The sequence below is a fragment of the Anopheles aquasalis genome, chromosome 2 (genome assembly GCF_943734665.1).
Source record: "Anopheles aquasalis chromosome 2, idAnoAquaMG_Q_19, whole genome shotgun sequence".
Lineage (NCBI taxonomy): Eukaryota > Metazoa > Arthropoda > Insecta > Diptera > Culicidae > Anopheles > Anopheles aquasalis.
This window is the reverse complement of record NC_064877.1, coordinates 62,363,147-62,380,646: the sequence shown is the minus strand read 5'-3', so window position 1 is coordinate 62,380,646 and position 17,500 is coordinate 62,363,147. Positions and strand designations below refer to the sequence as shown.

Genomic DNA, 17,500 nt, shown 5'->3' with positions numbered 1-17,500 from the left:
GGTCAGCGGTCGCAGAATTGGTAGAAATCCGATCCGTTTTTTTTGGTACGAAAACTAATAGGAAAATTTGTAAAAAAAAAAGAAGGAAGAAAAATATTACTCATTTATAATGATGTGGGAACCTTTCGGGGACAAACATGCGCAGGCGAGAGTGGAGATGCTATCAGCTGTTGCGATGGCAGACAAGAGATAGCCGATCATCGGGTACATGGTACATGGATGGTACAAAACCTCAAGAACAGACTTATTATACTATTTAAACACAGCATGTGGTTCATTCAGGCGCTACACACACTTCCATTCGGCCCATGTTGCGTCGATCACTGATGACGCAGGCGCCGCGATGCCGATGCCGATGTCACAGGCATCACGCATCACCGTACCTGTCCGTTCGTTCGGGGAACATGAAGCCTAGCAGTAAAAGGCGGGCGAGAAGCATTTGTTTGCTTAACGAACGACGCCAGCACTCAGACGTAATGTTGCGCCAGATTGTTGAATAGAGTAGGCCGTTTAAAAACGGGATAATTCCGCATAGAACAGAAGCGGTCGAACGACCGCGACACGTTGGACGGAGCCCCAAACACATACCAAATCTAAATCTAACTTTTGGTTGCGCCTTTCCTTTTTCGATGTTCGCGTTTACAACTCGAGTTTAAGCTCTCCTACATACCACCCTTGTTACCATTGGAGGCCTCTTCTTTTTGTTACCCATTTGGAAACGAAAACGGAACGAGGTAAAAGGTGGAGGGCCGCAACACCGAGACATTTAAGAAGTTGCGGAGATTTAAAGAAATCATTGTGTATAAATGACAGTATCGTTCGCATCGCTAGTAAGTAACTGGAAATGAGAAGGGGTGGCAGGACAGATTTATTTAGGAAATGAATAAGTAAAACAAACAAACAAACAAAACATGCGTGCACGTAAGAGATTGGAAAGTAGATGGGAACTCCTGGCTAATGGCTATTCCTGGTTAAAAACTGCAAAATGCAAAAGAAAATTCAAACGGAACGGAATGAAAAAACTCGCTCTACCCTCACATACATCCCCCTAACTAAAGACGTTTCGCAAGCGAAGCGGCGTATCGTTCATATTAAGATGTTAAATAGGAAAGGATAACGGTGTGAAACTGCCAACTGGGGGCAGCACTAGGAATGACAGGCGCAGGGGATGCCGAATCAAATTGTACGCGCCAAGGAGAAATGATGCTGAATGAGAAATATGCTAATGCTACTAGACCTAGACAATGGAAAACAATGGAAAGGATCGAAAGACGGGGAGAGAGAAAATGTAAAATGCCAAAATAAGCTTTACTTGAACGTTATTTTCCTACTTAGTTTTGTATCGTTCGTATAAATAGACCTAGAAACATTAAATATAAACATGAAAAGAAAAGAAAAAAGCTAAACTGCAAAATAACACAAAACACGCCACCACACACAATACATACACATACGCAGACACTGACTAGTTACAAACCGATTGGTGGTTTTCCGTTCGTTCCTCTTACAAATATATACAAATATATCTTATGATGCATACTTACATGAAGAGAATAAATTTATATGTACCATATAAAAGTATATAAATCAACATATATTTTCCATATTAAATCTAGAGAAAGCATGACCGAAAAGGCTAGAGAAAGAAGAAATCTATATATATTGGGTGTGTGGGGGCGTGTGTGTCCAGCGTGGAGGGCATGGTTCAAGATTCCTCAAAGAAAAGCGTAGTCAAGCGTTGAAGAAGATAGCGTATAAGCAGGAGTCTGGTGGAAAGATGGAAGCCAAACACGGAACAAAAGATGCTGATAGGTGAATATTTTCTGTTGCTTGTTTTAACTTGGTTTATCTTCTTTTCTTCTACATACACACTTTTACACTCGTACACCCATACACATGAATGTTTTTCCACATTAAAGAAACATTTACTGTTCCTCTCTCCAGTGGAATGTGAGTTGAGCAGAGGGAGGAGAAGATTAGAACTGCCAATGGCAACGGCAAGTTTCAGGGCAACAATGGCGAGAGAACACATAAAAGTGCGTAAAATTCGTGCAGAGCACCGGAAACCGGAAAGGAAAAGCTAAATTTGGGAAACATTAGGCGTAAGAAGGAAGATGATTAGAATGGAACAGGAGAAGTCAAAGAAGCTGTAGCTAAAAGGAATTAGTGTGCAAAGCATATAGTGAAAGAAAAAAAAACAGTATCAAAATATAGCAAAAGATATGCCGAAAATAGTGCGCGGTGTCTAACATTCTAGAAAAGGAAAGGAAATAATAAGGGGGAAAAAATGGCTAAAGAATAGACAAATGAGACATGCAAGGAAAGTAAAACAAAAAAATCCAAGCACATAGCTATCGATGCGGCTAGACCTAGAGCATGCAATGTTTTATATTTTGACTACAAAAGAGAGGCGGAGAAAAACACCACAAAAAAGACACCGAAAACGTAAAACCCAAAAAAGAGAAAGTAGCTAAACGAATCACCCCTTGGATAATGCATATGCTGGACAGCGGTACAGAATGGACAGCAGAACGAACGATTAGAACTTTTTTTTGATGTATGGAAATCGAAGAGTGTGCGAAGAGCATGTACGCACGCCCGGAATGGTAAAGCACGAGGCTAAGTCCGAGAGCGATGCAAATGAACAAAAATGGAATATCTACTAGTACTGCTTCTACAATTACTAACTTTACGATCACTATTACTACTGCTACCAACTACTACTACTACTACTACTTCTACTACGTCTATCCACACAACCAAATACTACTCGCTATTACTGAATACTATTGGAAACTATTACTAACTAACTCTATACTTAAACGAGAGGCTCGGCTTACAGCTGCAGAACAAGTGTGTAAATAGGTTGTGTCTGCGGTGCCAGAAGCTGCCATATGATGCCATCTTCCATGCCACCACAGGACACATCACTCTTTTGTACTCCTACTGCATGCACTAATCCTTCTCCCCTTTTTCACTTACCCTTTATTCCGCGTGGCTAGTACGGTTCTCATCCCGATAAGGTGCTCCCGATTGCATTGATCTTCCATAACAGTTGCTGTTGCGTACGCATACAGCGATTGTGGAAGCAACACGTTCAGAACGTGCGGAAATTACAATGCAGTGAATCCTCACCAATAGTTCCCGTTAACATAACGGAATCTGCTAGCGATAGGGAACTCGGAAGCAAACCGAAAACATTCACGTGTAACCAACCACTTTAACACTAAATAACAAGCGACGGAAGCGAGAAAATGATGTCATTTTGATAAAAACCAAACAGCAAACGCAGCGAAGCGGTTGTACATTTTTTCGAGAATAACTCAACTCAACAACAAGCTACAGAGAGACGATAGAAGGACGAGAGAGAGAGAGAGAGATGTACAGGTCAGGTAGGAGGATGTAATCCATGTAGACACCACGTTCATTCGCGGCAACGGCCATCCATCAGAGGTAACGAGCAGCACTGCCACAGACGGGGAAACTATTGTTTTGATGCAAAACAAGTACACAACCCAGACGTACACTCCCAAACCCACATTGAGAAGATAACGCAGAAATTCACGAGTCGCCCTTTTTGAGCGACTTGCGATACTTGCGTGTTCAAGCTGCAGTGTACAGGCGAGTGCGTAATGGCGTAACTCTCTGGAAAAGTCCTGTTGGTTGGTGTTGGTCCTGTTATTAGTAAGAAATCGCTTGGCGCCCTTTTTATACGACGGAAACCATGGACGTTTGGCCGAACCGTACCATTATTCTTCCCCTTCCTCCGCTCCCCACCCCTAAAATACCCACGGAAACGATGATCCCAGGCATCGCAAACAAAATTGGGGCTTAACCGGTGGGTCATCTGGCCCTGGTTTTTCTGTTTTTTTTGTAGAAAGCAGGTGTAGTAGAGCTAGCAGCCGAACTGACTAGTAGAGTCGGGCCGCTGTAGGGTTTTTATATGCGAGCTGAAAGAGTTCTAGCAACAATCCCCTAATGGTGCGTACTTGTACATGCGTGTGTTTGTTTGTGTGTATGGGGCACTTGCGATGCCCTTTTGGCCCGCTTTACAGCATCCCTCCTTTTATTGGTTTGTAATTTTGAGCGCAAAAAATGGTGCCGCTGCGTGGATAAGCGATAAGTGCATCACCCAGACGCCGAGGATCCCAAAATAATAGTTTAAGAAAAGAGTGGAAAGCGATCAAGTTTTAGAAAGAGGGAGAAAGGAAAATAGAAAATGATGAAAACATAAGCCAGCAAGCAAACAAGATAGCCAGCCAAATAAAACAGAAACCTACGACGCATGAATCATGTGGGCAGAGGAAGAACTGGTGAAAGGTTCTCAAGCACACTCTGCACACGTTATAAACGAACATAATATGGTGGAGAAGAACATATAAATGAGAAGCTAAAAGGAAGAAACAGAGGAAGTAACTAAATGAAAATAAAAACAAACAAAAAATAAAAGACGAACCGGGAGAAACCCGCTCCCCATCGCCGCCCCCCTCCCATATACAACCAACAAGTGAAAAACAAGAGAATTAAACCCGTAAACACTGTGTTCAATTTACGATTCTGAATTCATACATTGATATTGATCAGCTTTACTTTTTATTGTAGTTTTTAAGTGCCGGGCGCAGTGGAAGGAGATGAAAAGAGGGCGAGCGAGAACGGTGTAGCAAAGAAAAGCGGACGAAGAAGTTGATAAAGAGAAACCAACCTAAAATTACCTACGGTAACACAGCAGAACGATTAAAAAAAAGAGTATATAAGAAAAGTAAGGTAAACAAGAATAGTGGTAACAATAATGGTTAGTAAGATATGAGCAGGAGGGTGACTGGACCGGAAGCGCTAAACCAGAGTGCAGAAAAGATAGAGGAAACTTCACGGAATATGATGGATGGATCTTAATAAAAAAAATAATAAGGGAAAATGAGCAAACAAAAACATGGAATGCTAAAAAAAAATAAAGTAGCGATCAATGGTTTTGCTTCTAAAGGACAAGAAAGAAACTGAACGCGTATGCTCAGAAGTCGATATCATGTTCTCGTCGTGTGTTTCGTTTCATTTTAGTTCACACGACTTTTGTGTTACATTCCATTTTATTTGCTTGCCTATCACTCATTCTTTACTGTTTTCCTTGAAATCCTCTCGTTTTGTAGGGACCAACCGCCTCCATCGTTTAAAGGGTGCTTCGGTAATTTCTGGCCAAAAACAGGATAATATTTGATGATTTTTTGTGATGTAATCATTCAACTTTATTTTTCCACTTGGATGGCATATTATACTGCATCTTTTGAAGAATATTTGGATCTATTTTGGGGAAGATTGATTAAAAACCTCATCCATGGCATCAAATTTAAGCAGTCGTGTCTTCGATAAGATACTTTTTACGGTGCCCATCGTAGCTGTGTGATGGATCATCAGAAAAATACAAACCGATACTCGTTTGAAAGATTATAAGTTTATCCAGGTAGCCTAGTCGAGTTTTTGTTGAATTTCCTATTATTCGATTTTTGGGAGACTTTTGAAGTTGAAAAAGTGATGCTTTTTGTCATTTTGCCTAAGAACACGATTTTTAAAGATTTGTTTAAAAAAAAGTACCAACAATTTTGATGATATCTCGGAAGGGCTACCTGGTAAAAAGTGTAAAGATTATGTGTTAACAATTTCGAAACGATCGGCCCAGTAGTTTTTACAGTACGATGGGCACCGACTTTGAAATCGTTGGTTTTGGGAAACGAAATGAAACGCGGATTTAAAAAAATCTGTAACTTGGTCAGTTTAGCTTCGATTGATCCAAAAAATTTACACAATATTCTTGAAAGGATCAGTATTCGGGGAAAAATGTTAAAAATATGTGTCACAAAACTAAATAAAATACCGAAGCCCTCCCCCTTAACGCATCTTTTTCAAATAGCATTCAAATATTTAAAATGCCCGCTCTCGCGAGCCAGCCACGGGACGAGTATCATGCAGTACCTCACAATATCATGTAGTACCCCGCGGTGGAGCATCTCGCTTTGCCCCACACAAATCATATCTTCCTTTTCGGTCGTTCCGGTGGCGCCTATCGGGCTTGTTCTTTTCTTTTTTCAAAAAATCGGTTGTGCGTCGTTGTGCTCCCATCCGCTTGTGCCGTTCACGCGATTCGCCGGCAATACTACCTGGACCGTCCACGAGATCGTTGCTCTCGCGCGCCTCCGAACCCGTTAGCTGTCTGTTACTACTGTTCCCACCCATCGCGATGGCCCACATCGGTAAGTTTAGTGAAGTAATTGAAGACCCGTTGTGTGATAGTTTTTCATCAATTTATGTGGAGTGCCCCCGATTTGGGGATTAGTGTTTAGTAGCTAAACAAAGCGCACAGAACTGGCAATGCAGCGGCAATACATTTTATTGAACTCTCAGCTGCGGCGACAATTTCTGGTCCCGAAAGAAAGGCAGGCGGCACACGCTGGCCGCCTGCCGGGAACTCTAATTGGTGCGAGTCACTTTCTTCGGATGTTGAATCTAAAAATAGAGCAGACATTCGTTTGCCTACCCCCCCACCGTAAATCCGCGACCGGTCCGGCTTACTGGTGTATTGATTTTCGCTTCCAACTGTGTGTTGTCGTCGGAGAAATGGCCACTCCGGACTCTTCGGAGTCCATCTTGAAAGGTGTCGAGTGAGCGTGAACATTGATCATCCCATCGCGCTATCGCACCAGCGCTTCCCCATTTCCTGCTGTGAATTAATGTTACTAACGAGCCAACGAGCCTGCATTCCGTTGCCCGCTGATGGTCGGCATCCAAACACTTGACACACCGGGCTATGAGGTCATCTTTTAGGTTGAATTAAAAACATAAACTCTCCGGGAGATGCGCTGATAGAGCAGTTGCGGGGGAGGCGGAGGAGAGCTATCGTCTGCTCCTACATAGGCGATCTCGTGCCGAGTCGCGTCCGATCACACGATCATTCGCATCGCTACGGGATGATGTCACCGGCCGTCCGTCGCTGTTCGTTAGCTACCGAGGGACGGCCTTTAATACGGGTTACTAGCAGCCCACCCCACGCTTGACTTGCAATGCAACGCGATAGCCTGCACCACAGAACCGCACCGTGGCCCTCACCTTATGTTAATCTGTTGTACAGCTCACCTCGGCGATCAGCGGTGTTCCGTAGGAGGAGCATACAGGGGGTACATGGTGCTCGTCATCAAAATGACGCCTCCTCGCCGTGTTCCGTGATGATGTGGCTCCCCACGGTCAGTGGGCTTTGCTGACTCCTCGCTTTACGCGATGACGATGTTTCTTCGTCTTGCCACCAAATCTTCACCGTCACCATGAGCTGTTAATGGTTTTGGGAAGAGGGTGAAAAGGGGGATAGAAGAACGGTTAAAATATGCCAGGGCCCGATTTTGGGCATGCCAGCCGCACACCTGCATGCCGCTCTGTGAATCCGGTGGCCATCGAGAGTCGCTTGTACCGTTGTTTGTGCATTTTGTATTCTCGACGCTCGCTGAAACGAAAACAATCGCCAAAGAGCAATCACAGTAGCCGGCAAGCGCGCAGAGTAGAGTGGAAGTGTGCGGCGCCTACTTGGCGACTCAATCGTCGGATCGTCGGGTCTGCTCCTCATCCGCCGCATCTGTTTGCCACCGGATGATGATGATGATGACGACGATGATGCAATGCAGAGAATGATGCTCCGGCTATGGTGGCTATCGATTTTTGGGGCCCTCGGGCATTGGGAACAAAGTCGGAAAAGTATGTCGTAAACCGCAACAAAAAGCAACGCTCAGCGCACGTTCTGCTTGAGCGATGATGCGGCGCGGGGGGGGCGAAGACGAGCCCGCCTGTAAGAACCGCGAAAGAGGAACAGCTACGTTCTCAATCGAGATTTCTCTCGGTAAAAGCAATGTTTGGCACCTTTCCCTTCCAGAACTAGGGTGTTGTAAGGAATAGGGGGCTGCACATTTCACAATAACACACAATTTCGGTTAAGTTTGCTAACAAAATCCAGCATCTCCCTCTAGTGCCTTGTTAGTATCAACCGACGAGGTAACAACGCGCTAATAGGTGATCTCGGCTGGCATGCCCGGCTGGAGCTGGAGGCTAGTTTGTTCAATTTCCCATGCAACACATCTAGGCAAACATCCAGATTAGCACCTTCGCTGTTCCGCGAGAGGGGGGAATGGATCGCGTCACCCGTTACTCGTATGAAAAGGGTTCACACATTGGGTGTTGTAAGCTACTAACAGAGAATGTTTCAAAATATGCTACTTCTTTTATGAAAAAGGCATCTATTTGTGTTGTTTTACTAATGGACAATGCAAGAGTTAGTATAACGAATGCCAATTAGTTGTTGAAATCATTCAACCATTGTCAACGAATCTGGAGAAGTGTTGATGCGATAAAAAAAACACATGTTTTGCGGTGACCATCAGTGATAAATCTTTCATGAGATCATTATTATCTCGAATAAACTTGTCTAAATTTTACCTTTAACCATTTTGAAGTAAAAATCGAAGCAAAACTGATTATGTTACAGATTTTTGAAAATCCGCGATTCATACAAGGCTCCATGCAGCACGCTACTTTGAAGAAAGTTTCTTAAAACCAGCGTTTTCAAAGTCGGTGCCCATTGTTCCGTAAAAACTACTGGGCCGATTGATTCGAAATTTTTAACACATAATCTGTTCACTCTTTGCCAGGTAGCCCTTTCGAGATATCATTAAAATTGTTGGTACTTTTTTTTAAACAAATCCTCAAAAATCGTCTTTTTAGGCAAAATGACTAATAGCACTTTTCAACTTAAAAAATCTGCCAAAAATCGAATAATAGGAAATTCAACAAAAACTCGACGAGCTTACCTGGATAAACTTATAATCTTTCAAATGAGTATCGATTTATATTTTTCTGATTATCCATCACACAGTTACGATGGGCACCGTAAAAAGTAACTTATCGAAGACATGACTGCTTTAATTTGATGCCATGGATGGAGTTTGTAATGAATCTTCCCCAAAATAAAACTAAATATTCTTCAAAAGATGCAGTTTAATATGCCATTCACTTGGAATAATAAAGTTGAATGGTTGCGTCACAAATAATCATCAAAAAATTCGTTTAAAAATTAAAAACAATATTGCTGCAGTGAATTTACAGTTTATCGGATATCGCCTTTGACAACGTGAGATTCAGCAAAATATTTTAACTGAATTATCTCAAAACTTGACTCAATATTCGTGAAAGAACAAACATTTAGATGAAAGAAGGTTTCTATAAAAAATGCCTCAAAATTACTGCCCCCATAACAACGCATCATCCCAAAAAGGTACTAACCCAAAGTATCCGTTTCCATTGGCAACCATATCATTCGATTGCGACATAATCCCACATGCTCATCATCATGTGCTTCTCCACAATACCCCTTCTCCGTAAATAATACCGGCACCGCTTCTGCACCAGACGCAGACCCCACCGCACACCGACGGTACAAGGAGAAAAAGCATTTAAAAAGCCCCACATCCGGTCCCGAATCACCGGGTAGCGAGGCACCGCGGCCAACGGTGCAAGAACATTGCGCTACCGCACCGGGCACATCGAACGACTGCAGTTCGATCGGTAAGTTTATTATAGATCACGTGTGGGGCCGTCTGTCGTCTGTGATTTCTCCAGGTCCAGGGGCTGCATCCGACCGCAGCGCAACATAAAACACTCAAACAGCCGCACTGATACACGCTTGTGATCCGCCGCGGTAGAGGTGGACACGGCAATCGCTAAAATTAGATTCTTTATGACCCGTCGAAGGAGCCAACGTGTACTAACAGCATGTGAATACTAGATGTGTCTAGATACTGGTTGTTGTTTGAATTGCCATTCCCACTGCCATTGTTTCTTATCGTTCGCCATTTTCTCTTTTTTGTTCTTTCTTTCTCCTCAACTGGCCTGCCCAATCTGCGCTATCTTTTAGAGCTGGAAACGGAGGATAAGCTGGAGTACCGGTTCGTCCCAGCCGGGAGTTCGTGCGTTAACTTTAAGGTCCGTGCCCCGAACGATGCCCACATCGCGCTCACCAGCGGTCCGGAGGAATCGGATCCGATGCTGGAGGTGTTTATCGGTGGCTGGAAGAACACGAAATCGGTCATCCGCAAGAACCGCACCAAACCGGATGTGGCTGAGGTGGAGACGCCCGATATCCTAAATGCTGGAGAGTTCCGTGGCTTCTGGATCCGGTGGCTTGATAACGTGAGTCGTGTGGCTGTTTCCGTCGTTGGCAGTCGTTTTAATCGATTTTTTCTTCTTCTTCGCCTTCCCGTTAATCCAGGTCATTACCGTTGGCAATGAGGGTGCGGCTGCTGCGTTCCTGTCGTACGAGAACCCGGAACCGTTCCCCATCAAGTGTGTTGGCGTGTGTACGGGTTGGGGGGCGGCCGGTTCGTGGTTGATTGAGCCGGCCCAGGAGGAATCCGCGGCACCGACGGCTTCCGCTTTGACCGGCAGTGTGGCCTGCTGGATTCCGGTGGCAAATGGCGAAATCCCACCGAATGCCGTCGTCGGTGGGTCGGATGGGGAGGATTTGTACATTGGCCGTGCCCATCACGAGGGTGCGCTCATTCCCGGCAAGGTGGTCCGCTCGCATGGCGTTTGCTACGTGGCGTGGGGTGGTGTCGAGAACCCGAAGGCCGAGTACGAGGTGTTGTGCGATTTCGGTGGAGTGTTTGTACCGGGCACTGGCAGTGAGATTCCGGCCACCGCCGTACCGGCCGGTGAAACGGAGGAAGGGGAACCGCTGTTCATCGGGCGCGTCAACCACGAGGGTACGGTTACGGTGGGCAAGGTGCAACCATCGCACGGTGTTTGCTACATTCCGTACGGTGGCCAGGAGCTCTCGTTTGCCGAGTATGAAATCTTTGTTAGTCCCTAAAATCATCACGAGGGTCGTGAGCATTAAACACACAGCTAATAATTACGTGAAACACACGCCACAAAGAATCTCGCTGCACAACGCGGTCTGCCGCAGCCGCAAAAAGCATGGCCTTACGCACATAACGCTACACGACACAACGGACGCTAATCCGGCGCCTATATTAACATTATTCTATTTAATCACATACCGCGCGCATACCGCTCTGTAAGAAGAAAGATTCGAGAGACTCAAAGTCTCGAGTGTTAAATACATTTAAAAAGAAAGCGAAGAAGGGAAAATGGGATTTTATTTCTCCAACCGGCGCGCTGTCTTGCGATGTTTATGATTTGAAATTTCATCGCCATCGACGGTTTACATCCACTAGGGGTCCAGGAGTTGAAGAGAACGAAAACATCGCATTTCAGAACACAAACAGCGCAAAACATCGCATTTCAGAACACGAACAGCGGGGAGGCAGAGGCAGATCAGAATATTTTTTTAATCCAACCACGAATACCGCGAAGAACGATCGCATGTGTTTATTAAATTAGCGTACATTAGCGTCTCAAATGTGCTGCTCGGCCTGCGCCTGATTCCTGAGACGCTGCTTAAAACCGGATAAACATGGTTCTACACGGTGAGTAATCGTTCGTGGGAATACCGGCGCTGAGTCATACGTGGCTGCCGGCTGAATTCCGGGGATCGTTCTAATTCTTTCTTCTGCTTCACGGCCACGCCCGTCAATCCTTGCAGTGTCCTGTACGAGATATCACTACATCTTTTTCAATGACGACGAACGAACACAACGGATTACGCGCGCCAACCAGCTCATGCGCTGGGACCGGCTACATCAGATGGAGTGGGTCACGGTCGCCGACGGTGACCGGCGAATACCACCGAATGCCGTAGTCGGTGGCCACTATGGCCGTACCACACTCTACATAGGCCGATCGTTTCACGAGGGTTCCATTACGCCGGGATACGTGACGAGGGACGGGTACGAGTGCGCGCTGCCCTGGGGTGGAAAGATGCACAAAAAGCGCCGATACGAGGTCCTCTGTACTCCCGGTGAGTTTGTGCCCTTCAACGACGATACGACGCTTCTACACGCGACCCCGGCCGGCGTATCGGAGCAAGGAGAACCACTGTACATTGGCCGGGTCCGCCACAATGGCAAACTCATCAACGGCAAAATTCAGCGTTCGCACAACGTCTGCTACATACCGTACGATGGGAAGGAGCTTAACTTTAAGGACTACGAGATCTTTGTACGATCCCCGATCGTGCCGTCGCGACGATAAAGAAGACACCGGCAGGCAGGCCGACTGATATTCCGGAAAAGAATCCAAGAATTTGGCCCAAGGCCACCATCAATTTTTCGGACTGAACAAAGAGGGCTGTGGCTGTGTTTGCTGCTGGTGGTTGTTGAGGTGCAAATGGTGATGAGATACTTTTATTTTATTAAACTGTATTTACAACACATAAACGGCAGCATCGAAGCTTTATTGCTCGCAGCGCAATAGAAAGTGCACAGTGTAACGTGCACGGCACAAATATGGTACGCGATGGCACAATTGGAACACGGACAAGCAAAGGGGGCGCCTATGGCGATTTCTCAGTGGAGAGAGCTAATGTCGGAGCGGTCGTGGCCTCGTTGGAAATATACACATCGTAGTCGGTGTATGACTTCTCGAACCCATCCAGCCCGATGTGGCAACGGTCGGTGGACGGATCGACGCATCCTACGATCGATGTCAGTCCGAGCCGCACCAAACCGATGTACAGTGGGGCACCGCGCTTCGTTACTCCTGCCCGCAGAAGCCGCTCCTTGAGACGATCATAATCCTTCGGCACAAACTCTCCTTGGTGGCCACACAGTACCTGGTAATCGCGCCTGGAACGCTCGACATGGTCGTAAACTATCACACAGGCCTGCTTCGATGGTATGACCCGACCGGGCACGATAGCACCGTGATATTTAGCACGGCCAATGTAGGTAATCTCACCCTCGTACCCTGCGACCACTGCATCCGGCGGTACCACACCTTCGGCCGCCTGCACCCACAGTGCACCGTCCCAGTGAAACCGGTCCTCGTAGCCGTAGTACATTTCGTACGTCATCTCTTCATTCCAAGCTCTCGGCGGGCTGTCCATGCTGGCGCGATTGTCCTTCGATAACACCACACGACGTCGCTGAGCCAAAAATATCTAATCTTTCTTGCGAGAGACCCGATTTGGGGCTTTGTTGACAAATGTTTGCGAGGATCTCAGGAGGGTTGAAACGGTACTTTGAACCCCCAAAAATTTGCGCAAGAATCCGACTACAACCCTGCTTATGTCGGCGATCGTTGCGGGATGCTGGAGGAATGGGCCACTGAGATGGCATGAAAATGGTTTTTAAGCTACCTTTTTCGGCTTGAAATTGGTTTTGTTCTCCATGCCGTGCCAGTTAGTTTGCAAACTTTAAGATTCTTTAATATATTTTTTAGCTTACAATTTACTGTTCAAGTTCAAGTTCAAGTAATGAATGAAAGGAATCCGCACCGGCATGGTGCGCATGCGTTCGTAGTAACTCTACGATGAATGAGTAATTTTCCGGCCACTCAGAGATAGAAGATGCACTTTCACTTTCGTTTCAAACATTATTTGTGGGTTTATTGGTCTCTCTTTTTCGAAAAAGCACGCCGTTACACACCGGCCAGCAACAGTTGGCTGAACTTATTATTAACATCAACAAACTCCTCCCCATCGCCATCGCTCGGTTGCTCTTCTGCCTGCCAATCATTAGCCGGCGGAGGATTTACCTTTTTGCCACCTTTCCTGCCTCCTGCGATGGCAGCGGATGAAGACTTGGTCTTCGCTTGCCTTACTGCGCCACGTTTGCGTTCATTCAGTTCCGGTACGTATCGTACCACGAACGCTACCATACACGTGAACGCTTCGTAGAGGCCGGCAGAATCACGGAACAGGGTGCCGCGTACGTACTCACACGGATCCGTGCGCGATTTGATCGTCTCGTGTACGTTGTACACGAAAAGGCTGTTGTACAGCTCATGCATTCGCAAACTATCGAACGGAGGACCGAGCAGAGAGTTGAGGGCATACAGATTGAAGCAAACCGATTGAAACTCGGCCATCGTGTGCACCGTCGACCGGTCAATGTGCGTGTTCTTCCGATGCAGCTTTTCGTCGACGGAAAAGTGACGAATCAGTGCACTGTAGGCTTGGATCAGTTCCGTTCGCGGTACGCCACCCGTCAGCTGTTGATAGATGGTTCTTGAGAAGGATTTAGTGGCCACTGCTACTGCCGGTTTGGCCGGTTTCCTTTCTTTGCGCTCATCGAGCAACTGTTTGTGCTGTTTGTGGAACAGATCCACATCACGGTTCCGGTTCTTCAAACAGCGATCCACGATTTGCAGCTGCAGCACGCACACGATCAGTGCCTGCACGTGGGCCACATTCACCTCGCCACAGTTCTTGGCCCAGTAGATGATGGCAAGAAAGTAGAGAGCCATGTTAGCCGGTAGGTGCTGAGCGCGATCGAATAGATCTTCCCATTCCGTGACACCGCACTCTCTGAAAAGATGCTTAATGAAGGCAATGTTTCGTGAAGGATCTTCCGGAGAAAAGTGCAACCCATCCGGTAGCTGAATGTCCTCGAATGTTTGATACCGCACACCCGGTTTCCGTTGCTTGCGCGTGATATACCGGAAGCTCGTCCGCGTTGGACCTGGATGTTGGCTGGAGAGTAGTGCAAAGATGAGGTGAAGAATCGGATAACTAATTGTGTTGCTGTTCGGTTTGCCGATGTCCTCCATCTGGGGCGAGTTTATGCAAAGCCGCGAGTGGTACAGATCGGCCACAAAACGTGGCGTTCGTACCTCACGGTACAGCTCACGGAACCAGGTGGGCCATCGGTGGTCCGTATACCGATTACGCCATGGCCCCGGTGACTCCTGTTCATCTGAGTCGCTCTGTTGCTCGTCATCATCATCATCGTCGTCGTCGTTTGTGGACACAGCGTCTTCATCCTGATCCTCTTCATCCGACTCTTCGTTCAAATCCTCTTCTCCAGATGCCACATCACTGGGACAGGAATGCTGCTCACTGGCCTCTTCCACTTCACCTAAACCATCCACTATATTGCGCTCAACCTCTGCATCAGTCAACGGTCCATCGATCGATGGTTGTTCCGGGCGAAAACCGAAGAATTCAAATGAAACACATTCCTCGACATTATAGCCCCGCATTGCGGTCAGCATCTGTCGGTAGATCTGGTTGCGGTTGGTTGCCCGGATTTGATTAACGATAGTCCGGATCGCCGACTGTAACGTTTGGTTTTGTAGCCACTTCAACACCACCCGGATTCTTCTCTGCTGTTGGCCGATCTTGCGGTTCGAGCGACCGCTCTTGATCGATCGATAGAAGCCCTCCAGGACTTTCCGCTCGATGTAATCGTTCCCCAGCAGCACGGCAAACAGTGGGATCATCTCCCTGCCAAGCCGTTCGTTCGGACCGATCAGATTCTCGATCGTGTACAGGCAACAGTCGAGGTAGTCGTACGTCACGCTCTCCGCTCCCCGGATCAACCGCTCGTCGCCACACTGGGCCAAAAACTTTACCTCGTGTCGTGTGCCCGCCTTTGTCCGGTCCACGATACCGATCTCAAAGTTGTCCCCACTGGGATCGGTCACCTTGCGGTAGATCTTGTGCGTTAGCGTCACGAACGGTATGTAGCGTACGTTGTGGATGTAGAAATCGGAATCGTAGCTCATCACCGGACAGTCTAGTTTGCGTGCCAGGATGGCCACCTCATCGTCTGCCTCGAAAGCGCACCGCATCAGTGATACGCCGGCCGCACGGACCGCATCGACAAACACTTCCCGCAGCATCAGTGGCATCGTGTAGCGCGTTGACTCCAGGCTAAGCTGGGCGATGCTGTGCACCTTCTGCTTCATCCGCTCCCGGACGGTGGCGATTTTCCGTGACTCGTATCCACCGTCAAGCAACACGTAGGGCACGATCCGGCACGCCCGGAGCATGTCGAAGAAGTCCACCACCAGTCGGAAGTAGGCATCGTAGTGGCCACCGAATGGTGTGGTTTTTTGGTTGGTCCTTGAAAACAGTTGCGCACACAGGCTGTCTCCATCGATTACGAGCGGAGTATCGTGTAATTCGAACGGTTTTAAGTACGCTTCCGCGTTGGTTTCGATAAACGTGGTCAGTCCGCGAACTCCCATTTCCGCAAGAAGACCGCAAACTCGTCTGTCAAAGGTGTTTGTTTACAAACAAGCACAAAACATCGCATCGCTGTCAGTGCGCATCATCGCAGGCGGCGTTGTGGTGCTTTCGCGTTGCTGGGGTGTGATTCCGTTGGTGTGGAAAATGTATTTAAACGATTATTTGAACAAATTAATGCGCGTATGGAATGCCCAGGAGGGTCTGGCGGTGGCGCGCTTCGTTTCGCTGCAGGACCATCACGTGAAGAACGCGAATCTGTACAAAGAGTACCCCGAGGATGCGGTGTGCCGGACCGTTCCGGAACCGCTTGACGAAATCGTGTACACGCATCTGCGGGTGGTGTACCAGCTGAAATGTGCCAATCCACCGGACTACAATGAAGCGTACCGGCATCAGACGAGTTGCATCCAGGCCGTGGTGAAGCTACTGCAACACATGAAGGAAGAGAATTGGATCCTACCAATCATGTACGTGGTGGCGATCGATTTGCGTCTGCTGGCGACCAAATGTGAACAGCAGGCACGCAGCTCGAAGGCCGGCAAAATCCTGGAGAAGGCAGCGGAAAGTCTCCTGTCGTGTTTCCGCGTCTGTGCCGGTGATACGCGCTCGGCTGATGAGGACACTAAGCGGCTCGGAATGCTGCACATCGTGAACCAGCTGCTGAAGGTGTACTTCCGGATCAACAAGCTGCATCTCTGCAAACCATTGATAAGGGCGATCGATAGTTCGAACTTCCGGGACGCCTTCAGCTTGGCGCAGCGTATCACTTTCAAGTACTTTGCCGGCCGGAAAGCGATGTACGATTCGGACTTTGGCAATGCGGACGAGCTGCTGAGCTTCGCGTTCAACCACTGCCCGGCACGGTTCACCAAGAACAAGCGGTTAATACTGACCTACCTTGCGCCGGTCAAGATGCTGTTGGGTTATATGCCACGCAAGGAGGTACTCGAGCGATATAATGTGCCTCAGTTCCACGATCTGGCAGCCGCCGTCCGGGAAGGGAACGTTAGGAGATTCGATGAAACGATAGCGCGCCACGAACTGTTCTTCATCAGTGCCGGTATCTATCTGATCGTGCAGAAGCTCAAGATACTGACCTATCGGAATCTGTGCCGGAAGGTGCACCTGCTGCTGGGCGTACATCAGCTCGATATGGAAGCGTTCGAGACGGCGCTGCGCTTTTCCGGTATCGAGGACATTACGATCGAGGAGACGCACTGTATCGTGGCGAATCTGATCTACGATGGACGGATCAAGGGTTACATTAGCTTCCAGCACAATAAGCTGGTGCTTTCGAAACAGAACCCGTTCCCGCTCGTCTCTGGGACATAAGCGCATCGACGGTGGCGACGGTGTCCTATGGCATTTACTTTTAGGAGAGAT

At 47.5% G+C, this 17,500-nt stretch overlaps 6 protein-coding genes across 14 annotated transcripts in view; 4 read left to right on the top strand and 2 right to left on the bottom strand.

The window, feature by feature from the left end:
- The window catches only part of LOC126570579 (mucin-12), a 168,289-nt gene extending 166,698 nt beyond the window's left edge, over window positions 1-1,591 (top strand). For all 9 annotated transcript variants that reach the window (XM_050228439.1, XM_050228441.1, XM_050228442.1 and 6 more), the window contains one exon: window positions 1-1,591. This exon is cut by the window's left edge and continues 4,405 nt beyond it. The gene's annotated coding sequence lies outside the window, so the exon portion shown is untranslated.
- A 4,521-nt stretch (window positions 1,592-6,112) lies between these two features.
- On the top strand, window positions 6,113-11,160 carry LOC126570659 (uncharacterized). The gene is made up of 3 exons (XM_050228593.1): window positions 6,113-6,242; window positions 9,941-10,215; window positions 10,295-11,160. The coding sequence occupies exons 1-3, from the start codon at window positions 6,230-6,232 to the stop codon at window positions 10,892-10,894; spliced, it is 888 nt and encodes a 295-aa protein (XP_050084550.1). The 5' UTR covers window positions 6,113-6,229; the 3' UTR covers window positions 10,895-11,160.
- A 178-nt stretch (window positions 11,161-11,338) lies between these two features.
- Window positions 11,339-12,555, top strand: LOC126570674 (uncharacterized). Its single transcript, XM_050228610.1, has 2 exons — window positions 11,339-11,513; window positions 11,630-12,555. The coding sequence occupies exons 1-2, from the start codon at window positions 11,501-11,503 to the stop codon at window positions 12,175-12,177; spliced, it is 561 nt and encodes a 186-aa protein (XP_050084567.1). The 5' UTR covers window positions 11,339-11,500; the 3' UTR covers window positions 12,178-12,555.
- On the bottom strand, window positions 12,471-13,245 carry LOC126570675 (uncharacterized). Its single transcript, XM_050228611.1, has one exon. The coding sequence runs from the start codon at window positions 13,028-13,030 to the stop codon at window positions 12,479-12,481; it is 552 nt and encodes a 183-aa protein (XP_050084568.1). The 5' UTR covers window positions 13,031-13,245; the 3' UTR covers window positions 12,471-12,478.
- Window positions 13,246-13,504: 259 nt separating this feature from the next.
- On the bottom strand, window positions 13,505-16,204 carry LOC126570602 (protein asteroid). Its single transcript, XM_050228509.1, has one exon. The coding sequence runs from the start codon at window positions 16,114-16,116 to the stop codon at window positions 13,564-13,566; it is 2,553 nt and encodes an 850-aa protein (XP_050084466.1). The 5' UTR covers window positions 16,117-16,204; the 3' UTR covers window positions 13,505-13,563.
- LOC126570641 (PCI domain-containing protein 2 homolog) overlaps window positions 16,139-17,500 on the top strand; it is a 1,410-nt gene continuing 48 nt past the window's right edge. Inside the window, exon 1 of the mRNA XM_050228570.1 lies at window positions 16,139-17,500. This exon is cut by the window's right edge and continues 48 nt beyond it. Within this exon, the coding sequence (XP_050084527.1) occupies window positions 16,262-17,449 (1,188 nt within the window). The 5' untranslated portion in view covers window positions 16,139-16,261 and the 3' untranslated portion in view covers window positions 17,450-17,500.